General features: G+C 42.6%; 1 protein-coding gene across 1 annotated transcript in view; it reads right to left on the bottom strand.

The window, feature by feature from the left end:
* The window catches only part of cubn (cubilin (intrinsic factor-cobalamin receptor)), a 65,330-nt gene extending 43,451 nt beyond the window's left edge, over nt 1-21,879 (bottom strand). The window contains exons 1-23 of the mRNA XM_037756457.1: nt 21,703-21,879; nt 21,045-21,174; nt 17,929-18,021; nt 17,660-17,698; nt 17,466-17,567; nt 16,766-16,869; nt 16,030-16,156; nt 14,189-14,357; nt 13,336-13,467; nt 12,335-12,430; nt 11,440-11,564; nt 11,015-11,207; nt 10,642-10,760; nt 9,243-9,477; nt 8,694-8,875; nt 7,616-7,778; nt 6,800-6,990; nt 5,086-5,242; nt 4,748-4,923; nt 3,785-3,950; nt 3,096-3,321; nt 2,800-2,930; nt 1,244-1,433 (exon numbers count right to left, since the gene is read on the bottom strand). Of these exons, the coding sequence (XP_037612385.1) occupies nt 1,244-1,433; nt 2,800-2,930; nt 3,096-3,321; nt 3,785-3,950; nt 4,748-4,923; nt 5,086-5,242; nt 6,800-6,990; nt 7,616-7,778; nt 8,694-8,875; nt 9,243-9,477; nt 10,642-10,760; nt 11,015-11,207; nt 11,440-11,564; nt 12,335-12,430; nt 13,336-13,467; nt 14,189-14,357; nt 16,030-16,156; nt 16,766-16,869; nt 17,466-17,567; nt 17,660-17,698; nt 17,929-18,021; nt 21,045-21,174; nt 21,703-21,824 (3,368 nt within the window). The 5' untranslated portion in view covers nt 21,825-21,879. The remainder of the gene's footprint in view (nt 1-1,243; nt 1,434-2,799; nt 2,931-3,095; nt 3,322-3,784; nt 3,951-4,747; nt 4,924-5,085; nt 5,243-6,799; nt 6,991-7,615; nt 7,779-8,693; nt 8,876-9,242; nt 9,478-10,641; nt 10,761-11,014; nt 11,208-11,439; nt 11,565-12,334; nt 12,431-13,335; nt 13,468-14,188; nt 14,358-16,029; nt 16,157-16,765; nt 16,870-17,465; nt 17,568-17,659; nt 17,699-17,928; nt 18,022-21,044; nt 21,175-21,702) is intronic.
* Between the last annotated feature and the right edge of the window lie 1,484 nt (nt 21,880-23,363).

Below are 23,363 nucleotides of genomic sequence, written 5' to 3'. Positions count from 1 at the left end.
AGTGGCCATATTGAATAAGAAAAGACGGATGTGTCTCCTGTATACAGGCACAACGTGGAAGCGAGTGTTTAAGACACATATACCTGTCACAACACCTGCTTGGTTCATGTCATTATTTGCTCATTTCCCTGCCACCAGCGCCCCTCAGCTGTCCTCTTCCAACAAAAACAGCAGCTGGCCTTAGCTAGGGGCATTTGGCACCGGGATGCCAGTGCCCTCCGCTGCCCGCTTACAGCAAGCGCAGGTTGCTATAGCCAGGTTCTTCTGTCTCCCAGCCTCACTAGCCCTGGTGTGTCTATGTGTATGTGATATGCTGATCTAAAGACCACACTTTCCTTGCTGTGTAATCATCATACAACATCCTACGTCCTCATCTAGCCTGCAAGGTTTGGGTTTGATTTTGAAGCGACAGCATGCAGGACGCGAGGCGTTTAGATGTTACTATCTAGACCAGGGGTCAGCAACCTGCGGCTTAGGAGCCACATGCAGCTCTTCAGCCCCTCTCCAGTGGCTCCCTGTGGATTTTTGAAAATGGAAATGAATAACTGTTTTTTATTTCATTTTTATTTATCATTGTTGTAGGTCTATGGTACGACGGTACGATGGTACGAGTATTAGGGCCACATTGAGGAAAAAAATTAATCTGAGATTTTGAGAATAAAGTCATAATATTACGAGAATAAAGTTTTAATATTATGAGAATTAACTCAAAATATTATAAAGTAGTAATTTTCTTTCTTTTTTTTCTTGTAAAGTTATGACTTTATTCTCGTAATATTATGACTTTATTCTTGTAATATTACGACTTTTTTCTCGTAAATGTATGACTTTATTCTCGTAATATTATGACTTTATTCTCGTAATATTACAACTTTTTTCTCATAAACTTATGACTTTATTCTTGTAATATTATGACTTTATTCTGGAAATCTCAGATGTTTTTTCCCTCAATGTGGCCCTAATACTCCGTAGTACATTTGCACTTTAAACCTCACTGCATTAGACTTATATATTATATACTTAGACTATAAACTGTGTTTCCTTCATCACAATGCTCAAATGTTTTGCGATTCGACAGATTTGTTTTTGTTTTTTTCCTAAAATGGCTCTTTTGATAGTAAAGGTTGCTGACCCCTGATCTAGACTTTCTGCTTTACAGGTTGTAATTTCAGACTCAGTGATGATAAAAACAGTTCCTCTTCTCCAGAGACAGTCACATTTTACAACTTTAATTCGTCCTTACCTGATCTGGACGAAGTCATAGCTGCAAGTAGGAGGGGTGCCCTCCAGCTCAAAGTCGGTGAAGTTCAGCATGATCTGCATGTTGACTTGCACGATGATCTTGAAGATGCAGTCTCTGTTGTTTGGGTAGTAGGCAGGGTAGTTGGGTGAACTGAAGGAGCCGGTAGAGGAGGTGAAAGTCTCACCACAGTCTGATGAGAGAGGAAGGTTTAAGGAACGTTTTCATCTTATCCCAATAAAAATCTCTTCATACTCTGTATGCAGTATATATTTTATCGTAACTTCTACAGTTGAATATGTTGTTAGGGAGGTTCTATCACTCTCTGGTTATCATTTCTATTCTTGGGTGAGATGTTTGTGAATGAAAGTTGCCCACAAACAGAGCACAACAGCTATCCTATATATATATATATATATATATATATATATATATATATATATGACAATTTGGGGGTGTTGACTATGCAAATGATCAGATGATCTCATGAACGCACACCTACTTATGAACAGGTGACATTTATCAGGTTGGAAGGTTGTCACCACTCGATCGATTGTTGTGTGACGTGCAGTTTGAGGGGGGTCACAACCAAACCAAGTGAAAAAATGGTTTTGGTCTCTAGAGCTAATATCTCTATTTATGACATCTGTACCGAGGGGGATTTTTATATAATCCAACCGTGTAAATTATATTAAAGGGACTGTTTGTCAATCAGAAATTGCTTGTTAACAGCGACACCTGTGGCCGTTAAGTCAACGAAAGTCAGCGTCCTGTTGCTCGCGCTTGTGCTCGCTCTACATAGACGTGAACGAGCATCGCTCAAAACAGTGAGGCGACACACGTCAGCTAAAACCACAATATCACTCTATATTTCAGCTGCTTGGCAGTAATGTTAGCTGACCAGACGAAGGTCTCTCCATGGATCACTGCTGATCCTAGTGTTGGCTTTTCCTGCCTCGGCCTCCCGACCGCGGCCGGAGGGAACAGGGGAGACATCGGAGTTTTGGTCGGAGACGATAACATTTCTCTCTGCGGAGCCCCGTCACTTCACAAGACACGGGAAACCTCTGTTGGTTTGGAGGAGCTGCAGCAGTTATTTCTGCACAAACGTCCACTGTACATTCACTAGATATTCTCAGAGCTAAACTAACTCTTCTGCAGTGTGGAGTGTGCGCGCATGCATGTGAGAGTGGAGCGAAAGAGCGAGAACGAGCGTGGTGTGTGAGTGAAGGCAAGCAGGCAGAGGAGCAGAGTACAGCAGAGACTCCGGTCCTGGAGACTAAAGCTACGGTCTCCCCTGCGTCCTCCGACCGCGGCCAACACTGTCTAACAGACGGGCTTCACTAGATACAACTGCGGTTTGATGCTTCCGTGTAGTTTGTGTTGGAGTCTGAACAGCGTAGCCACACGCGAGCGCGTATGGGACATCGACCGGCAATGATTTGTACGTGTAAGAAGTTACAAACAGTCCCTTTAACTAAAAGCGCAGTTAATATCTGTCTGAATATCCTAATACCCACATCAGAGTTTTACAGCCTCCCACCCAATCTACTGCGTACCTGTGGTGGCGTTGATTGAGACATAGTTGGCAGAGAATCCCTCGGTGGATAAACTTGAGTCGGTCACAAACAGCAAAGTCAGCTGCCTGTCAGTACTGGTGATGGATGGAGGCAATGAACGCCCACAGTACCTGCACATACAAAGCACCCACATCTATTCACTCACCAACAACAAATACAAAACAACTGTCTGCATGTTTATTTGTATTAGGGATACAAACCCGAACCGTAAAACTACTGAGCCGTTCAATGACCGTACAAACCGGACCGTTACACCACCACTGTGTGTCACTTACCTGCCGATCTTGGTTCCGGTCTGCGCGGTGCCGTTGTCGTACACCTCCAGGTAATCATAGTTACAGTTGAGGTGGTACTCCAGGTTGAAGGAGTCAAACGACAGCCGGATGAGGTTGCCGGGGGTAACGCTGATGAACCAGGTACAGTTGGCGCCGTGGGGGTAGTTGTTGGGATGGCCAGGGCTTCTGATGGTACCTGAAGGACTGGTCAGGGTATCACCGCAGCCTAGTTCAGGAAACAAAAGACACGCTGGTCAACTTTAGAGATCGGTAGACTTTAGATGATCGACGACAGCGCCACTGGCACGCAGAGAAATATCAGTAAAGCCCTGGGGAACTTGGGGAGTTATAAGGTACAACTAGCTCCATTTAAAGTACTTCAAGTGTTTATTCAGTGTGCATTACAACATAATCTAAGATCATATGTTCGCTCACTAACTATGCAAGATTTCAACCGCAGCTCACACTCTTTCTTTAATTTGTTCATTTTATTGTTGGAATGATGTGAGAGCTTCTTCTGATCGATGTTCTTGCCGCAGTAAGATGTAAAAATGTTATCATGACCAATAGTCATAATGGACTTTTTGAATTTTACTTCATCTGTGGTGAGATAGAAGAGAGTTGTTTCTAACCTATAGGAGGGCAGTCAGAGTTGAAAATGTTGTGCTAGACATGGATATTTCTCTCACCCTCCAAGGCAGAGCCGTAGGCCGCTTCAAAGCCGTGGTTGCTGATAGACGAGTCGGTCTTGAAGCGGATGTACATCGATCTCTGAGTGGACTGGAGCCTGGGGGGGATGTTGATGCCACAAAATGTCCCCAGCAGAGGAGAGCTAGACGTGGAGCCGTCCCTGACCTGGAGGGACGAAGGAAACGTGCACCGTTAGAACTGATCCAACCAATAACGTCACACACATCGGGGACCGCCGTCCGACGGCTCATTGATCCAAAAATACACACTGGAGTTGTTGAAGTACCCTGAATGCCAGACTCCATTAACATATTCCTCAGTTTAACAGATCTGGGTTCCACGTCATAGAGAAGATGCTCCTAAATTATAATATATGACTTTGTATGACTCCTAAAAAAAGACTTTTTATTTCGGCTGATATTTAACTTTAACAGCTCTTCTGTGAAGTAAATTAAATAAACTAAAGTAAGATGTGTAACCTTATTGTTAGGTTACCAGTCACGTTCATGCATGTGATTTCATTAAATCTGAGTGCTGCTTTGTGACAAATTTATCAGAAGAACTGAGTGAAGAGTGAAAAGACTGTTTGATGAGTTAATTTACATTTTAGATGGCTGACGAGGGAAATAAAGTCTTCAACTGTTTCTTGTCGGAGGAAAACCTCTGTTGACGGAGCCGAGCTTACCGGTAAACATCTACTCTTTCTAAAAGATAATCTATGATTCCTTACAACTCTTTATATATACTGTATATGTAACAATATTGTATTTTTTATTGATCACAATTTTGTTATTAGTGTTATCATAACCGACCCCAACAAATAAAAAAAAAAATAATAAGAAGAGGAAGAAGAAGAGGAAGAAGAACAATGTTAATGTGTAAAAATGTGCAGAAAAGAAGAATTTGTTTTTACATTCAGGTCAAACAGTTTGATTTCATGAATGAGTTTAACATTTGTTTACCTCCACAAAGTCAAAACGGCAGGAGCCTCCCTCCACGTCAAACGACAGGAAGTTGAGGGTGACCACGTAGCCCTCCGGCTGGTTGATGAGCCACTCACACACCTTGTTGTGGGGATAGGCGTTGGGGTGGTAAGGAGAGCGTAACTGCCCAGTCCCAGACAAAATACCTCCACAACCTGGGGAGAGAAAGGGTTAATGGTTGAGACGTATTCGAACCCCATGTGAGCCTTCTGATGGAGGTGGGCATGGCCCACTGGACTTTTCTCATATATCACAGAACAAACAAAACATGAACATGACGTCGTATCACGGATATGAAAATCTCAAAAGAGTCTCACCGACGGTGTAGACCGCCCTGAAACCAGCCCGGCTGACTGAGCTGTCGGACCTGAAGCGAATCCACAGGAAGTTGGAGGAGGAGAGGATGGGCGCCGGCAGGACGCTCCCACAGTACCTCCCTATCAGAGGATCAGTCTCCATCCGACCATCACGAACCTGCAAACAAAGTGAGTCTTACTAATAATGCTTAATAGCATAAAGCACTCGAGCTGCACTCTTTGCACTTCCTTTGCACACTTACATGTACATGTATACTGAGAACAAATCTCCATTTCTCTGCTCTAAGTTTTATTGTGTTGATATGTCGATGATGTTTTATGTGAATCCTGGCTGGCCTATAGAGGTAACCCTTGAATGTCACCAACATGTTAGTTTGTCTCTCCAGATAACCCCAGACAGAGAAAATAAAACTCACTCAGAAAACTGAGTGAGGCGAAGGTCCTGAAAGATACATATACATGATTTCTTTCATGTTCTTAATGTGTTCTTTTATGAATATAAATACGTTTTTCCAACCCTGTCTCATACAAGTATGTTCATACAAAGCTAACTTCCACTAGCACAATTTGAAGGAACAATAGTGGCAGCCAAGTTATATTTTCTCATCATCTTAACAAGAGAAGTTTAATTTTAAATGGATCTGCAAACTCTTTACTGCCAAAATATTTCATTTGTTTCCCTCCAACATGTGCTTCTGCAACTATACAGTGTGATTCATGTCCTCTCTTCTGAGGGTTAAAGTCAGAGAAAGATGCTGCTCTCCATGGAACATTGCAGAGTCATGGCTGACTTGAAGCATGAGCTGGGATGTGATCCAGATCATGTGTAGATGTTTCAATATTTAACCAAAGTCAACATCTTCCTAACTCTCTACCATGGGACGAGAACCCAAGTTGGGCTGGAGGAAACGTTGCCAGTGAATGTAATCAATAGGGATGCACCGATACCGATACCAGTATCGGGTATCGGGTCTGATACTGTGCTCATGTACTCGTACTAGCAAAACGTCTCCGATACAATTTTATGGCAGCGTTACGTTAACGCCACCATCTATCGGGTCCTATCGGACGCACTCACGCTGCCCGACCTCGCAGGGCCGGGATCCAACCTCAGCCAGCGTGCGCCGGCCCTCACTTTCATTGTGCCACGGGGATTTGCTTGCACCCTCTAACTCGTGTGTTAGACTCCTTGGTCTGTGTTTCAAGTCGGGTGGGTTGCCGACATCGCCGCAGACCCCTGGCGCCTTTTACGTGGGCTGAGCCCCGCCCTTGGGGCACGACGCGGTTGGGGCGCACTAAGGACAGTCCGCCCCGGTGACACTTTGGCCACGGCCACGGGAAGCACCTTCACCCTGAGCCTTTCCAAGCCGACCTAGAGCCAGTCGCGGTGCACCGCCTTGTGTGCGGGACTCCCCAGCCTGCCGTGTGTCGCTCACACCCTCCAACTGGCTGTTAATGAGGGTCTTTTGGCACAGAGAAGTACTCGTATCAGTACTCGGTATCGGCGAGTACCCAAGTACTTGTACTCGGTCTGAAAAAAGTGGTGCATCCCTACTAATCCAGGAAACAATTATATTTTAAAAATGCATTTGACAAAGCAAATTGTGTCTCGATGTGTTTTGTAAGATATGGCGTCACAGTATTAATACGTCACCTACGCACAGTTTGAGAAATGAATCAGGAGATATGTTAGTGAGTCATAAACGGGTCCTACCTCCACGTAGTCAAATGTGCAGCTGCTGTGAGTCTCCAGGCTCATGTGGGTGAAGTTGAGGGCCACCTTCTCTCCTGCTGGCAACCGGATCAGATAGATACACTGGCGGTTGTGGGCGTAGTTGTTGGGCCAGTTGGGGGAGATGATGATGCCCTCGCTGTCAGTGAAGGTACCGCCACAGCCGGGGTCACCTGAGACACAACAACGCACCCCGGGGTGAGGCTCATTACATACAGCAGGGTTCAGTGGCACTCAGCCGCTGACGGTGCACACCGGCACCGGGATGTGAGTCGGCCTCGGACCACGAGGACTGTTTAGTCCGTGACAAATAAAGTAATATTGCACATATTGTTAAAAAAGTGGAAATTATGACGAATGAGCAAAATAATCAAAAATAGTTGGATGGAATGAAGAGGATTCATCCAGTAACAGGTTGAACCCTTTCACACCACTTATAGCAGTTCACAGCTTTTATCGTAACCATGTATGCTGCTACAAAAATATCATTCTCCATTGAGCATTAAAGTCTTGAGCTCCATGTCCAGATAAAGACCCTGAGCTGACAGTAAAACGGTGACACAGAGACGCTCCACTAGAGACGCTCCACTAGAGAGCAGCATGCACCAGACATACAGTCATATGGGATCCATGACAACCCAGAGCTGAGTCAGTATACAGATAACACTACAACACAAGATGTCCTGTCCTGTTGTCCTGCTCCCAAGGTCAAGAATAACCTGCTAATAAATGCCACATGAGACAGTTGTATGTGTACAATGGGTGAATTGATGACATGGTGTATACACAGTTTCTTACTTGGTGATGTCGTGTACGTGATGTGGAAGCCTCGGTCCGTGACGCTAAAGTCGGAGTGGAAGTGGATCCATGCAGCTGGACCGGTGGTCTGTAGTGGGGGAGGTGATCCAGTACTGCAGTACTTCCCCAGAACTGGGTCTTCAGGTAGAAGACCATCCCGGATCTACATTATTTGGCAACACAAGACAATAAATAGAATACCAATTGCAAAAAAGGTGTAAGGCTAAGCTACATTGTAGGCTGGTTGCATAGAGTAGACTCACTGGTGACACACAGTGCACCAACCTGACAAAATAGCAAACATAAGAAAGAAGTGTGCCCGAGTTACAGCACTAAGTGAGCCTCTGGTAGGCAACCAGGTTAACAACTGGTGGGATGTGGTTAAAAGAGCATTGACCTAATTCAGTGGTCGGCAACCTTTACTATCAAAAGAGCCATTTTAGGCAAAGAAAAAATTAAAATCTGTCTGGCGGTGCAAAACTTTTGAGCATTGTGATGAAGTATAGTCTAAGTATATAGTATATAAGTGCAAATGTACGATGGAGTATCAGGGTCACATTGAGGGGAAATAGATCAGAGATTTCGAGAATAAAGTCATAACTTTATGAGAAAAAAGTAATAACTTTACAAGAAAAGGCGTAATATTACGAAAATAAAGTCATAACTTTACGAGAAATAAAGAAAATATCACGAAAAATTGCTTCTTTATAATATTATGACTTTATTCTCGAAATCTCAGATTTATTTTTTTTCCTCAATGTGGCCTTAATACTCCGTCGTACCGTCGTACCATAGACCTACAACAATGATAAATAAAAATGAAAATGTAAACAAAAACAATAATTTCCACTAATCATTTTTAAAAATCCTCTGGGAGCCACTGGAGAGGAGCTGAAGAGCAGCAGGTTGCTAACCCCTGACCTAGTTGATACAAAAAGCATACCTTTAAATTAAAATGGGTAGCTCTGCTGTAGAAGAAGTGTTTTTCTTGGAGCCACACAGTCTGGCCGTGACCGGACAACTGTGACTGAACGTGATTGATTTATTGACTGATTTGACGTCATCCAGCAGATCTCACCTCTAGGAAGTCAAAGCTGCAGTCAGCATGCGTCTCCAGACTGAGAGTCCCAAACGCAAAGGTAATGAGCAGGCCGGGCGCCACCGTCACTTCCCAGTAGCAGTCTCGGCTGGGTGGGTACTGTCCAGGGTAACCGGGGGAGTTGATGTTGCCATAGGGGGCAGTTAGTTGGCCTCCACACACTAGGATGACAAAGACATGAACAGTTAGTTCAACCTTCAAAACCTTTTGTTTCAGCTTCACCACTAAAACTTTGGAGACATAATATGGTCCTACAGATACAGATGTAGAAATATTTCACACATTAATAATAATAATAATGATAATAATACTTTTAATTTAACTCATTCTTTACTATTGAGCCCATGATGTTTACGGTTTGTGTATGTGCGTGTGTGGTGGTGGCAAACACCTCCCCTTTCCATTATTTACATGAAAGCAGACACCTGGTAACCTCTCAACCAGTCATTAAGTTAAAACTTACGACCTGCTAACCTACTTGTTAAGGATTACTCATTAATCAAACCAGAGCAGATGGAACAGCTGTACCTGGGTCCTGAGACTGCCAAACCACCGTGAAGCCATCGGCACTGATCGTGTGGTCGGAGCGAAACCAGAAATAGAGGGCATTGTGGGAGCTGAAGAGCTCCTGTGGGTTATTTTGGCCACAGTATCTTCCGATCATGTGAGCAGAGGCGCTGTCCCCGTCATGGATCTGAAGGAAGTCGTAGTTGCAGTTGGTGCTGCTCTCCAGATGAAAGAAAGGAAAGGTGATACGCACAATCTAAAGAAGAGAGAACACATCGTCAAAGTCAATCTGCCTCATCTGAAATATAATCACATCCATGAATGTTAACTCTGCCCATTCTTCTCTGTCTCCTTGTTTGGGTATCAGAGCACATACAGTACATCTGCTTTCTGTGGTTCAGCTGGTCTCAAGAAGTTGTTTTGTTCGGATTAAAGAGGACCCATCGTGCCTACATACTGTACTTATATTTGGGTTTTGAGGGCGTGCCAAACTAGCCGCTAGGCAAAATGTGTTATGTGAAAAGACGGGACTTGAAGTGAGGCGTTTCAGGCAGTTCAGGAGCAGTGTTTCTGGAGAGGAGCGTGGACTTTGGGCTTTGTAACTTCGCAGACCTTTTTCATGCAGAAAAAAACTATGTAAGACACCACAAAAGCATGATAGGTTCACTTTAAATGACTGTACACTATCTGCCCAGCACAAAGGGCTGGTGAACATCCAGCAGCTAAACGACAGTGAGGAGTTGGTAAAGATTAAACCAGAGCTAAGAGGCCACCATCATCAGCTGACCAAAAACAAGAGTCCAGCCGGTTGATAATGTTGCTCCCTGATTGCTACATGGGTAACCATTCACTTGTTTTGCTAGTAGGGATGCACCGATACCGATATCAGTATCGGGTATCGGGTCCGATACTGTGCTCATGTACTCGTACTCGCAAAACGGCTCCGATACAACGGCACCGATACAACTTTACAGCAGGGCAACGTTAACCTCTCGTCACCATCTTTCGGGTTCTCACGTTCCAGTTGCCCGACGTTGCGGGTGAGATGGGCCGGTGGTGCGCCCGACTCCTCTTGGTGGCGCAACGCCTCGTATGCGGGACTCTCCAGCCTGTCATGTGTCGCTCACACCCTCCAGCTGGCTGTTAACGAGGGTGTTTTGGCACAGAGAAGTACTCGGTATTGGCGAGTACCGATGTAAGTACTTGTACTCGGTCTGAAAAAAAGTGGTATCGGTGCATCCCTAGTTGCTAGGCAACAATGTATCAAATGTAGTGCTTCCAGTGCTGTGTCACTGGGAAGAATAACGTGGTCCACGCAGAGGATGTCTTCTGGACCTTATACAGATACTTCCTGTCAAGAATGACATCACAGTAACGAAGTAAACCAATGAGAGCAAAAGGAAGAGAGACTGCAGCTGACCTTGTTAGGGTCGACGCGGATTCGCCAGTTACAGCTGACCAGGTGATCGTACTCATCGTGACCTGGGGTGTTGGGATAACTGAAGGAACCGCCAGGACCCGACAGGTCACCTCCACACACTGTGAACACATAGATTATATAGATTAGTTAAATAGATTATAGTTTAGTGAGTGATGATCCGATATTGAACAATAACGTCCCCCATCACAGTCCCCAATGTCTGTCAACCAGTCCCTTAACTTCTTCCTGTGTCTCCACACATCCATTCTACTCTCTTCATCTTGTCCTTGCAGTTTCTCCACCTCCTTCTGGCCCATCCCTCCCTACATCTTCCCTTCACCTCCCCTCCTCTATTCCCCGGTCCCTCCAATACCTTGCTGTGGGCTCTGGCAGAGTGGGCCGGTCCATTCGACGGTGCAAGTACATGTGAATCCGTTGATGCCGTCGGTGCAGGTTCCTCCATTCTGACAGGGGCTGCTTAAGCATTCATTGATGTTCTGGTCACAGTTTGCTCCTTGCCAGCCAGAGTTGCAATTGCAGATGTAGCCAGGATTCGAGGAGGTGGCCTGAGATAGCAGTAGTGCACTCGTCAGACATCATAAATTGGTTGTTACTACTGGATGTGCTTTAATAGTTTTTGGACAACATGGAGCATGAGCTTTGGCACAGAAGAAGAAGACACATCAGGCTTTGGATCCTTTAAAATGAGTGATTGCAGATAGTTAGAGAGAACATCTTAGTCATAATAGCCACACAGCATCCCACCATGTCTGACCAGCCATACACACACACACTCACCACACACTGTCCGTTGACACAGGGGTTGTTGGTCGAACAGACGTTGCTCGTCTGGGTGCAACCAGCCGGTCCATATCCATTGCCTGTGTAGCCTGGAGGGCAGGTACATATAGGGTGGCTTGTGCCTGGTGGACGTGGGAGGGAGGGAGTGAGAAGAAAAAGAAGAAGAAGAAGAAGAAGAAGAAGAAGACATAATCATGTCCCACATTAGTTTAGCACCACCTCCACCACCTCTCCAAGAGCCACCCCTCCAAGCGCCACCTGCACCACCTCTCCCAGCACCACCTCCACCTCCACCTCCACCATCTTTCCCAACACCACCTCCACAACCCCTCTCAGCACCACCTCTGGTTGTGAATGCGAGTCATTGAAACATGCTTTTTAAAATCCTCCATTCTACTGATATGTTAATCGTTGATTAATCGATCGTTGATTAATCGATCGTTGATTAATCGATCGTTGATTAATCGATTGTTGATTAATCGATAGTTGATCAATCGTTCACATCCCTGTGCATATACATTTATTACGTGTGACACACACAAAGCATCTTTTTGATGCAACCATTTTTTTGTTCTTATTTTTACAATGAATATCACAAGGGAAGAATTAAATCAAATTAAGAGAAAATTGAAAAAATAAATAAATAATAAAAGACCCTGCCTGCTCTCCCAAAAAAGTCATCTTACTCTCCCTTCAGGAAGCCAAGAAACATGTCTCATTTTTTCCGATTCCCCGCTCCCACAACCAATCCCAAATGTCCCTTGACTATTTGTGAAGCACAGTGTTGTGATGTAATTGTGCATGATTATCTTTAATCAGTTTAACCACAGATTATATTCCCTATGCACAAGGAGATGACACAAGTAATAAAATCATGCATGTTTGTTTTTACCTGGGCTGGAGGAGCAGGTAGCTAACGGGTGACAGCCTCCGTTGTTGTTAGCACAGATGTTGGTCTGACTGCATGTCCTCCCATCGCCCTCATAACCTGCACAAATACAACATTTCTCTTTAAATTCAGGCAGATTGTGGCATTTTTTGTTGTGGTTGTTTATGTCTTTTACTGCTCAGGACCAAGGATCTACAAAACAAAACAGCGGTCTCAAACGGCGTCCTCCTGGTTCAAGTCCTGTGTTTGTTGGACCCGTCCACCTCTCCTTCCTCCTTAATCTTTCTCTCTTTTTATCCTACGTCACTCTGAGCGTAGCATATCTACGTGGATGCATTTACGTTGCAGTCAGAACAGACTACATGGTGTACAAATGACACGCCAGCAAGAATGGCGTTCTTATTGAACGCTTTTGACTTGTGCATTATCATTATGTCATTCCTACTCCTCTTCGTGTGACCGGGCTGATATCTAATACTTCGATATCCAGAGTTTTGAGACCTTATACCAACAAAGTTACACGTATGACCAGGCGACACAAGCGACCTGATAAAGGAACTTTAGACCCAGCAATCATTTCCTTTTTCATCCTGACTCCACCGAGATCGCCTTCGGCTGTGTGTTTAAGACTCACTATTGAGCACCTGCGATCAGGTTGGGGTTCAGACAGTACTTGGTTCTGGAGCATCCTTTACTAGAATGCTGTATGCCAACAGCTGGAAACTCTTTTTTTTTGATTGGTGCAGAGTTCGACATGCGGACATGTTGTGTTGCTCCGTGGGTTCATTGTCATTCAGATTCTTGATGCGAAAATAGTGTAGGAGATGACTGCTGGGTGTCAGGCTTCTTTATCAAGTCACTGAGGTCATACGTGTGACTTTGTCGGTATAAGGCCTCAACCTCCTGCGCATACGCATCGCAGATGTCAAGATATCACTCTGGTGGTCATGCAGAATTCATAGCACTGTAGTGACATTTGTAACTATGGTTTTCTCCCGTCATACCTGGAGGGCAGGGACCACAGTGGAAGGAGCCCATAGTGTTCAGGCACTGCACCACAGGAGCAGAGGAGCAGCCGCCATTATTGACCAAGCATTCATCCACATCTCGACAGCTGTAGCCGTTGCCTTGCCAACCTGAAACATATTTGAGGTCATTAGATCCACTTATTCAGGCTATACATTTAGCCACATTCCCATTCACATGGGTTAGGGTCAGGACAGTCACTACTGGACTGCGGTGGTGAACAGATGGTTTAGCCCTGTGCCACTCATGTGTCCTTGCAAAGAGTTGTTTAAAAGACAAATCTGTGCAGTTAGACTAGAACTGCAGTAAAATGTGTTTTTTACAGTATTTTTATAGTTATTAAAGTCACTGAAAATATTGGGCATAAACATTTACATGCCCACAGTGCCAGTACTGGAAATAATCAGAGAAATGTGATCTATTTAGACGTTTAATTGAACAACATATAACACATATAATCCCTGTTACGTGACAGAAGAGACCATCTTGATGGTGCAGAGATGTGCTGTAGGTTGGTGTAAAGAGAAACACAGGTGTTGTCTGTTGATGTGTCAGGGTTTATTTACACTCTATGTGGCGTTGTGTATAATCGTGTATATAGAATTCGATTTGTATAAAAACTACTGGAAATCAATCCAACCACAAAGAGTAGGGCTCTTAGTTTGTTTTTTACCGATGCCTGGATATACAGTATATACACACCCAAAGGATGGAGACCCTCACTCCTCATATATACTCCAGGATTGAGTTCTTGTTTATGTCTACTAATGAATCACAGCCTGGTTCACTTCAGCTATAGAGCCCAGTATGAGTTGTGTTACTGAGTGTTACCAGCAGGACAGGCTCCGCAGTAGAAGGAACCCTGGGTGTTGTAGCAGGGAACAGCAGGGTTGGAGGAGCACGGTTTGTTGGGGAGGTTACACTCATTAACGTCAGCCACACAGGACGGATTCCCGGCTGGAGCCTCCCAGCCACTCTCACAAATGCACTGATATTTAGGCTGTTTATTGGGAAAACAAACTCCTGTCATTCAAAATCACATCTACAGCAATACACAATGATGGAAACACAACAACATGAAATAATACTGAATTGTTAAATAAGAGCAGTTATTTGCAACTATATAACATGGGTCAGTGTATCTTTTGGTCATTTGATTTGCCTATCACAAAAGGATAATAAAATACAAAAATGAGTGGTTATTTGATTTTGGTTTTGAAATACAAGGCGTTTTTCTTTGTCAGGGTAAGGGATGAACTAAACTTAAAAAATGGGTTGATTTTCATTTTCTATTTCTAAAAACAAAAAATAAAATCACTAGAAGAGAGATACGAAAAAAACGCCCTTTTCTTCATATTCTGCGACCGGACGTTGCGTAAGAGCGCGTATGAAGCATACATCCATGGTATGAAGACGGTGCTGTGTATGAGAGAAAAAAAAGTATGTATGGTGCTGCTGTGTAACTGAAGGTGATGGACATGGATCAGTACGTCGTTTTTTGAAACAATAAAAGAGTGTGTCTCAGGGAAGAAGACATGACTGCAGTAAAACTAACTTCGGTAAAGTTGGAAAGATATTGACAGGTTCGAACTTCCCAGATCAATAACTCATAAACGAAACGTTGTTAAAACACAAACGACGGCTCCAGGATCCGGGATGTTCGAATCTGTCAATATCTTTCCAACTTTACTTTTTTTCTCTCATACGCAGCACCGTCCTCATACTATGGATGTATGCCTCATACGTGCTCTTACGCAACTTCCGGTCGCAGAATACGAAAAAACAGTCGTTTTTAGTGATTTTATTTTCTGTTTTTAGACATAAGAAATGAAATCAACCCGTTTTCTTTTTAAGTTTAGTTCATCCCTTTTTGACCCTGATAAAGAAAAACACCTTGTATCTCAATTTAAATTGTTGTATTTTAAAAAGGAAAATCAAATAACCACTTATTTTGTTGTATTTTAATATCCTTTTGGAAAAGGAAAATCAAATGACCAAAAGATACACTGACCGCCATGGAAGCCCAATGACATGTCCAAATGTATATGTAGTAAATATATGGAGGACTCTTGATATCTCCCATTTAGCATCACAAATCAGAGAGGTTTTCACTAGCGTCATATCTTTGCTGTTCTATACCGTATAATCTAATAGCCACTCACTGTGTAAGATATTGAAATCAGATAGTTTGGAAGGAGGAAACCTTCAGACTATTGGGCATCTGTGGACCCAGAGAAGTGTCTCCAGTACACAACATCACTTCTGCTAATAAAGCTGCAAAACTCTTCTGAATATTGACACATTCAATCTGGTAAAAGTTGCTGTTCTGCTGCTACTTCCAGTCAAATATACAGTAGTTACTATAACAACCGTGTTTCCCTCTTGTGATAAAGATGCCACTATATTGCTGTTACAGTTACAGTCTGGCATTAATGTCTCCCATACACTGTGCCATAGAGGTATAACCAAAAACACAATTGCCATTTTGTTTAACCTTGACAGAAAATACAAATCAAAACTCTCTTTCTCTCTGTTTGTTTCTGGTTTTCTTGTGTGTGTTTCTTTTTGCAGTTGTCCTCTCAAGAGCTAAATTAAATCTAATTCATTGATTTTCACTCTCTGTTCAGTTGATGCTGCGGTTAAAGGAAGAACTTGTGAAGTGACTGGGTTACCTGTCCAGGTGTGACCCGGTCTGCATCGATACATGTTCCGTGTACACACAGGTCCTGTCCTGCATTCCTGCAGTCATCGAAGCGCACCGTGCACAACGTCCCCGACCATTCTGGAGAACAGCTACAACTGCACAGAATCAAAAGTTTCATCTTTTATCTTGGTTCTATGGAATCATTCCTTTCCCACCTCAATGAGGTGATTTCAATTTAATTTGAGGTCCTTACAACATTAAAAGGTTCTAGAGAGACTTCTGTCTTTCAGAAGACTTCACAGATCTCACTGTCACTGTCTTTCATAGAGTCCAATAAGTCACTGTCGACGCTCTGTGAATACTGTAAGGTGTTCAGTGTGTCCTGAGAAACTAGGACATTACTGATATGTTTGTCAAATTACATTTTTTATTAACGCTGTGAACACCACAAACTAAAGTCCTTACAGACTGACCCTGCACTCAATGGACCGTCTGACTGGGACATCACATTCAGAGACAACTGCTCTGTGAATCTCTCTCCCGCCCTCTGGTGGGCTGATCAGGTAGTTTTTCTACTCTGCACTGCTTTGTGTGGAGGTGAAGCACAACTTCATCCTTCCTTTATTTAGTGTGCTTCATTTGGATAAGGGTCAGGGTTAGGGTTAGGGTTAGGGTCCGGTTTAGGGTTAGGTTTGGGTTAGGGTCAGGGTTAGGGTTACAACAACAGCGTATCAATAGAGTATTATAGGAAGCTTCAGACATACGTGAATGATCCAGGTGCGTTGACACAGGTTGCTCCATTCTGACAACTCTGAGATGTTCCCGAATACACCTGACATTCATTCACATCTGTTCCACAGTTAGGACCCTGATACACACACACACACACAAACACACCAGAAGAAACAGACACATGGTTCAAAATCAGCTGAAGATATCAACTACATACTAGATGAGACCAAACTGTAAAGTGTAAACTAAATCTCCAAACTAACAAAAAACAACGTATGTATATCTGGGTATTTAGAAGTGTTACTGATGGATTCAGGTCCAAATATTCACACTTTGAATACTACAGATTGTGTTATAAATATGCATAGCGACTGCCCTCTACTGGCTGAATTCTGCTATCTGCTGATCTGGAGACAGACAACATACTGTACTGTCACTATACTGTCACTGTCCGGTCACTGTATATACATATATTATGGCATGCCGTTCAGGAAATTATTATATATATATATAATGTGAAATCCTGAGAATATTGAATGAAATGTGAGAATATTGAATGAAATCCTGAATATATGGAATGAAACTCTAAGAATATGGAGCTGTGTGGACTGCACTTGATTTTAAGCAGCACCGGTATCACTAATATTAATTGGTACTGAATAATGTCTACAATTAATACATAGCCAACAGCAATTAACACCCCCATAATGTGAGAAACAGTGTGGAACTCACAGCCCAGTTGTTGGGACACACACAGTGGTACGAGTTGAGTAGGTTCAGACATGTTCCTCCATTCTGACAGGGGTTACTGTTGCAGGACAACGTCTGGACCATCTGGAGGAGGACAGACGAGAGGACAGAAACATGTCATGTACGGTTCGGTCCGGAGTTTGAGCCACTACAACAAACAGCTCTAAATGTCTTACCGATTCAAGTGCAGTCACTTTAGTCTGAAGTGTTGACACCTGAAAAGCAAGGAAAGAAGCATTGGACATATGTTGCATGGCTACAGTGCATTCAGATTAAGAATAAGTTATTATTCTACAGAGCTTTTATCATAAACCCGCAGTGGGGTTGATTGCATCAAAATAATTCCATCAAGAAATGGAGGGAAAATTCAAGAGAACTCAATGAGTAAAAAATAAATGACATAAAAATAACTACACAACATGATGAGTAGCTTTTAATGTCCTACCCCGGCATCCAGCTGGTTCAGTTTGTTGGTGATATCGGGGGGAACTGCACCTCCATCCTTGATGGCATTAATTTCTTCTTTGTTGGTTTTGATCTGAAATCAGACAGTCACAGACGCTTACTGTATATAAACTACACAACAGCTGAAGACTAAATGGTTCCTGAAGAAAAGCTCCACCTACATTAAAGAAATGAGCACAGTGTGGTCCGGTTTACTGTTATTATTTCTTCTTCATGAATGTAAGATTATTCTTTCATGTTTCCATATTTTGTATTATTTATGTTCAATTTGGGCAGCCTTTATCATTAATCAATTTGTGACACATCTAATAATCTATTAATTTAACTTTTTTTTTAAAGTTTTCAAATTGAAGTTTATGATGTAAAACTCGCATAATCAAATCCAGGGGTGTTTTTAGATGGAACAACATGGTGGGGCAACAAGAAGACTTTTACACTTTGACATAAAGCGCTATTTCACATTTCCCACACAGTTTAACACAGGTGATAATCCCGCTGAGCAGATAACCTGTTGTCCTCAACTTGTACCTGTTTGTTCTGCTGAGCAAGCTCAACTTTACCACGTCATCTTCCTACTTTCATGTTTGGTACTCCTCTCAGAAAGATGCTTGAGATCCTGAGAGCCTGGTCCTTAAATGGAATATAATATAATAATATCTATATAGATTCTCACGTCGGCCACCATAGCTCTCTACACACTTGGCACATGAGAGAGGCTTCAGACGGTTGCAATCTGCAACCTCACCGATAGATACCGCCACATCCTACACACTGCTCCTTTAAATCTTAAACTTTTATTCAGAAGGCAGACTCTAACTTGTGCAGTAGGAGAGAATCCACATCGTTCATGGTGACCACAGTTCCTCTCTTCTGTCAAAGAAATAGGAACTTCTACCAACTACAAGCACATGCAGATAACAATACTTGCAGTGGGGCAACAGGCATCAGCCCCACTTCACATCGGGCGTGTCTATAGTTGTCTTCCTACACTCGGGTCACCTGACATTGCCAGCGTGGAGCTATCCCCACATAGCGGCCTCTCAAGCCAAGCACATTTATAACAGCATTTTAAAACGGTTCTATCCAACCTCTGACCTTATACCGTATAATAATGATAAATCAGAGATTTGTTTGTCATGCATTAATTTAGAATTATATTAAAGGGGAACTAGGCCCATTTCTAAATTAGACACCTAGAGCATTCAGAGGATGGATGGCTTTCCTGGCTAGAATGAAATCTCCAAATGTCAAAAGTTTTTGATCCCAAATCACAGCATGACTTTTTTCTATGGTGTTCCTCAAGGTCTTTGTGTCTTAAAGCAGCAGTGGGTAGAAGTTACTTTTTATAAAACGGTCACTATATCCTGACAGTAGTGCATGAGACAGGTAATATGAAAAAGTCGTGTTCCTCTGTGTCCTCCGGTGCTCCCAACGGTATCTGCATGATTTCACAGACCGGAAGAGACGAGTTCAGAGACAATTGCTGTATCTTATATCTTGATGATGTGCTCGGATCTGCAAAAGCATTTGATGAAGGTGTGGCAGGAACCCGCAAAGTTCTCATACATTGAGGATTCTTCCAGGATATTAAAGGTCCCATATTGTGCTCATTTTCATGTTCAGAATTTTATTTTTTGTTTCTACTAGAACATGTTTGTATGTTAAAAAAAACCTTTATATTACTCATACTGTCGGCCTGAATATACCTGTATTTACCCTCTGTCAGAAACGCTTCGTTTTAGTGCATTTCGACGAAATTGCAACAGGATTGCGTTGCTAGGCAACAGCTTGGGTCCAGGAGTAAACTGGGACACATTTAGAATGTTTACGTTTAAATCTGTCTAAAGGGTCTAAATATTGTATATTTGTGACATCACAAATGTAAAGAAATCCTGACAGCTTGTTTCAAATGCAGAGTTTCTGAATACGGGGTGTGTGTATTTCCCTGTGGATTGAGCGTTTCGATACTTTCACAGTATTTATATAAGACTTAAGCCTGCTTTATAATAATAAAAAAAAATTATGATGAAAATCTCACTTTTTTATAATATGGGACCTTTAAAACCAATGTAAAAACTGTTTATCCGTCCGGCCCACATCTGTACTGTTCTGGTTCACTCTCATACAGGCGGCTGTACAACCCACCTTACCACAGAATATATCCACAGAAGGTAAACCCTCAGAACAAAATATGCTGCCAGCCCAACATATCTGATTTGTTTTTTAATTCTGTGATGTTTGAAATGTTTAATCAATAAATACCAACCGCTTCAAATATGCTGCTGTTTATTGGTCTCTTGGTTCATTTCAGGTTTGAGCACATACAGTACCCACATCTATGAACATCTTACAATGATTCAGATACAAGAAATGCAAACACAAGACTTCGGACATTTGATGAAAAGATTGTGTGTGTATGCGTGTGTGTGTGTGCGTGTGCGTGTGTATGTGTGCGTGCGACTCCCCCTGAACTTTGGTCCTGTCCAAAGCGCTGCGTCTGCTTCCTTACCTGTTAATCTTTCACGGCCTCATATGACGAGCAGCAGGCTTCCCGTTGAATAAAAGCTGATAAGAAGTTATAATGAGACAATTACAGAAGGGGGATGTTTCCTGGGTTGTTTGGATAAGCTAATGAGTTTGCTGTAGTGGTGCCAGAACAACCACATCTCTAGTTTCAACAAATAAAACCAAACCTCAGAGATTAAAATACTGGGCACTAACGTAGCTGAACATGCCAAGATGGCCAGAACCTTTCAGAACTGGAGTTAGCAGCTCTACTGGTTGGATAACACAATGGTTTGTTTAGGAACATGTAACTCTGCGAGGAAGGCCTGTAGCATAGGAAGATTGTGAGGTTATTCTTGGGCTGGTGGGATGGGAACATGTTTGGAAACACCAGACTTGTACAGTATGCTTCCTGGTTGTTGACACCATGAAGTCAAATAGAAGTCATCATAAGAGTTATATCTGTTTGTCGGTGTCAGACATTTACTCACTGAACCCCACGTTTGATCTCATCACGCACCGGACCATTGTAATTCCATCACATGAAGTGCGCACATGTTTTCTTTAGTAATGGAAGAAGTCTAAGCTCACCTGACTCAAGAGTTGTGTGAGGTCTTCATTATTTACTTTAACCCGGCCCGATGCTGACGTCTGGAAGCGGATCTCTTTATTGGCACCAGTCGTGAAGACAAGATGTCCATCATCTGACAGCATACGAGCCCTATACGGGGTCAAAGCAGCAGGTTAATCAGGGGTTATGGTCATTGAATAGGTTTAGGGCAGGGGTCAGCGACCTTTACTATCAAAAGAGACATTTTAGGCAAAAAAGAAAAAAAGAAATCTGTCTGGAGCCACAAAACATTTGAACATTGTGATGAAGGTAACACAGTTTATAGTCTAAGTATTTAGTATAAAAATCTAATGCAGTGAGGGCCAAAGTGCAAATGTGCTACGGAGTATTAGGGCCAGATTGAGGGAAAAAGATTTCCAGAATAAAATCATAATATTACGAGAAAAAAGTCGCAACATTACGAGAATAGTCTCGAATCTCAGATTTTTTCCCCCCTCAATTTGGCCTCAATATTCCGTTGTACCGTCGTACCATAGACCTACAACAATGATAAATAAAAATGAAAATGTAAACAAAAACAGTAATGTAAGATGAGTAATACTGGCGGAGGCCATCGTTTTAGATTCATCACTATATAAGACATCCCTGTTTGATCTCTATAAAGCTCATCCAACTCACTGGTCGTTGCTGACGCTCCTCTTGTCTCTCTTTTGTGCCGTGTCTCCTGGCTCTCCTTGTAGTCCCACCAGAAGGAACATGAGCATGAAGAATAGCCATGACAGCCGTAGTGTCCCAGCCATAGAAAAAAGAGATGTGTCGCATGGACACTCTAAAACAGCTGTACTGGGGTTTTGACGTGCTGCCACACTTTAATGCTCATTGCCAAGACTTTGACCTGACCATAAATTACATCTGAATTTATACCAAAGCTGGTTAACTTTGTTATGTCCATCACATGATGGTAGGAGATGAGTAACCTGCTACGTGTGACTTTGTGTGCGTGTGCTGTGTGCAGATGTCAGAATGGGGCTATCACTGTGAGGATGGATATAAGATAATATAATAATGATGATAGATAATAGAAAGCTAAAATTATACTCATACAATAATTTTACCATATTTATACAGAAGCAAGTTGTATTTTCTCTGGAACACATGATTTATAATAAATTATATTTCAAAAGGATTGACATGAGAATTGATTTTGTGAAATTCTCAATAATACTATCCCTAGCATTATTATTGATCATGTATTATTTTACCTTAGTATTACTGTTATATTATTCCTGTATTATGTATTATTAAAACCCCTATGTGTATTCAACATGTTCTTACTTCGGCAACTTCGAGCGGTTGTATCACTAAACACTCACAACTAGCGTGATATATAACCAGCGTCAGGCTGCTCAGTTGTGCTCGTTGAGTTTTGCAGGACTCCTAAAACCCCGAAATGAGTCAGAACTTCTGGACTTCGGGTTCCCTCGTCTCAGTGAGTTCGTTGGGTTTTTAGTTAGATGCCTGAAATAAGGTCCGTGGTTAACACTAGTTGTACGTGTCTTAATAACAAGTGGCTAACTGACACTACTAAACGTCATCACACCGAACACTTGTCCACCTTTAGCTTAGTGGTGGTGATGTGGAGTCATGTGACCGTGGTGTAGTTCGTTGATAGCCTAACGTTAGCTTTTTACTTCTGGTGATTGCATTCAAACTTCATAAATCATGAAGTGGAGGTTAGTGGAGGGAACCAGGGCGATTATCACTTCCTGTTAGTGGAGGGAACCAGGGAGATGATCACTTCCTCTCAGTGGAGGAAACCAGGGAGATGATCACTTCCTGTTGGACTACAGAAATGTGTCATCCCTCTCTATTCAGGCTTGACCGCTTGTAGTCCAAAATATTAATCCTGACCAGTTTTACACAACGTACAAAGCTCTTTTCATGCATATACATGTGTTATTATTCATTATAAACCTCACTCATGGAAAAATCTATCAAAATTCTGTCTTCATGTCTTATAACCACCTGCTTAGTATTTCCTTAAATGACATCTTCTAACACGCACACACAGTTCTGTGAAATCATGTGAAACAGCCAATAAAGTTAACAACTCCAATACCATCAGCACTGTTACAATGCCCTCCAGTAGAGGAGTCCTCACCAGCCCTCACATTACAGTGGTTATGACTAGCCTGCCTATGATTTTGTAGTATAGGACTCTGATCCCCCAATTCCATCTCAGCAGCACCTTTAATGGCTAGATGTACAGTATAGATACAATGTACAAACACTAGATGACACCAATAAAAAACAAAATTATTGAAATGTACTTCAACACC

The sequence above is a fragment of the Sebastes umbrosus genome, chromosome 21 (assembly GCF_015220745.1).
Source record: "Sebastes umbrosus isolate fSebUmb1 chromosome 21, fSebUmb1.pri, whole genome shotgun sequence".
Classification (NCBI taxonomy): domain Eukaryota; kingdom Metazoa; phylum Chordata; class Actinopteri; order Perciformes; family Sebastidae; genus Sebastes; species Sebastes umbrosus.
This window is presented reverse-complemented; position numbering and strand designations above follow the sequence as displayed.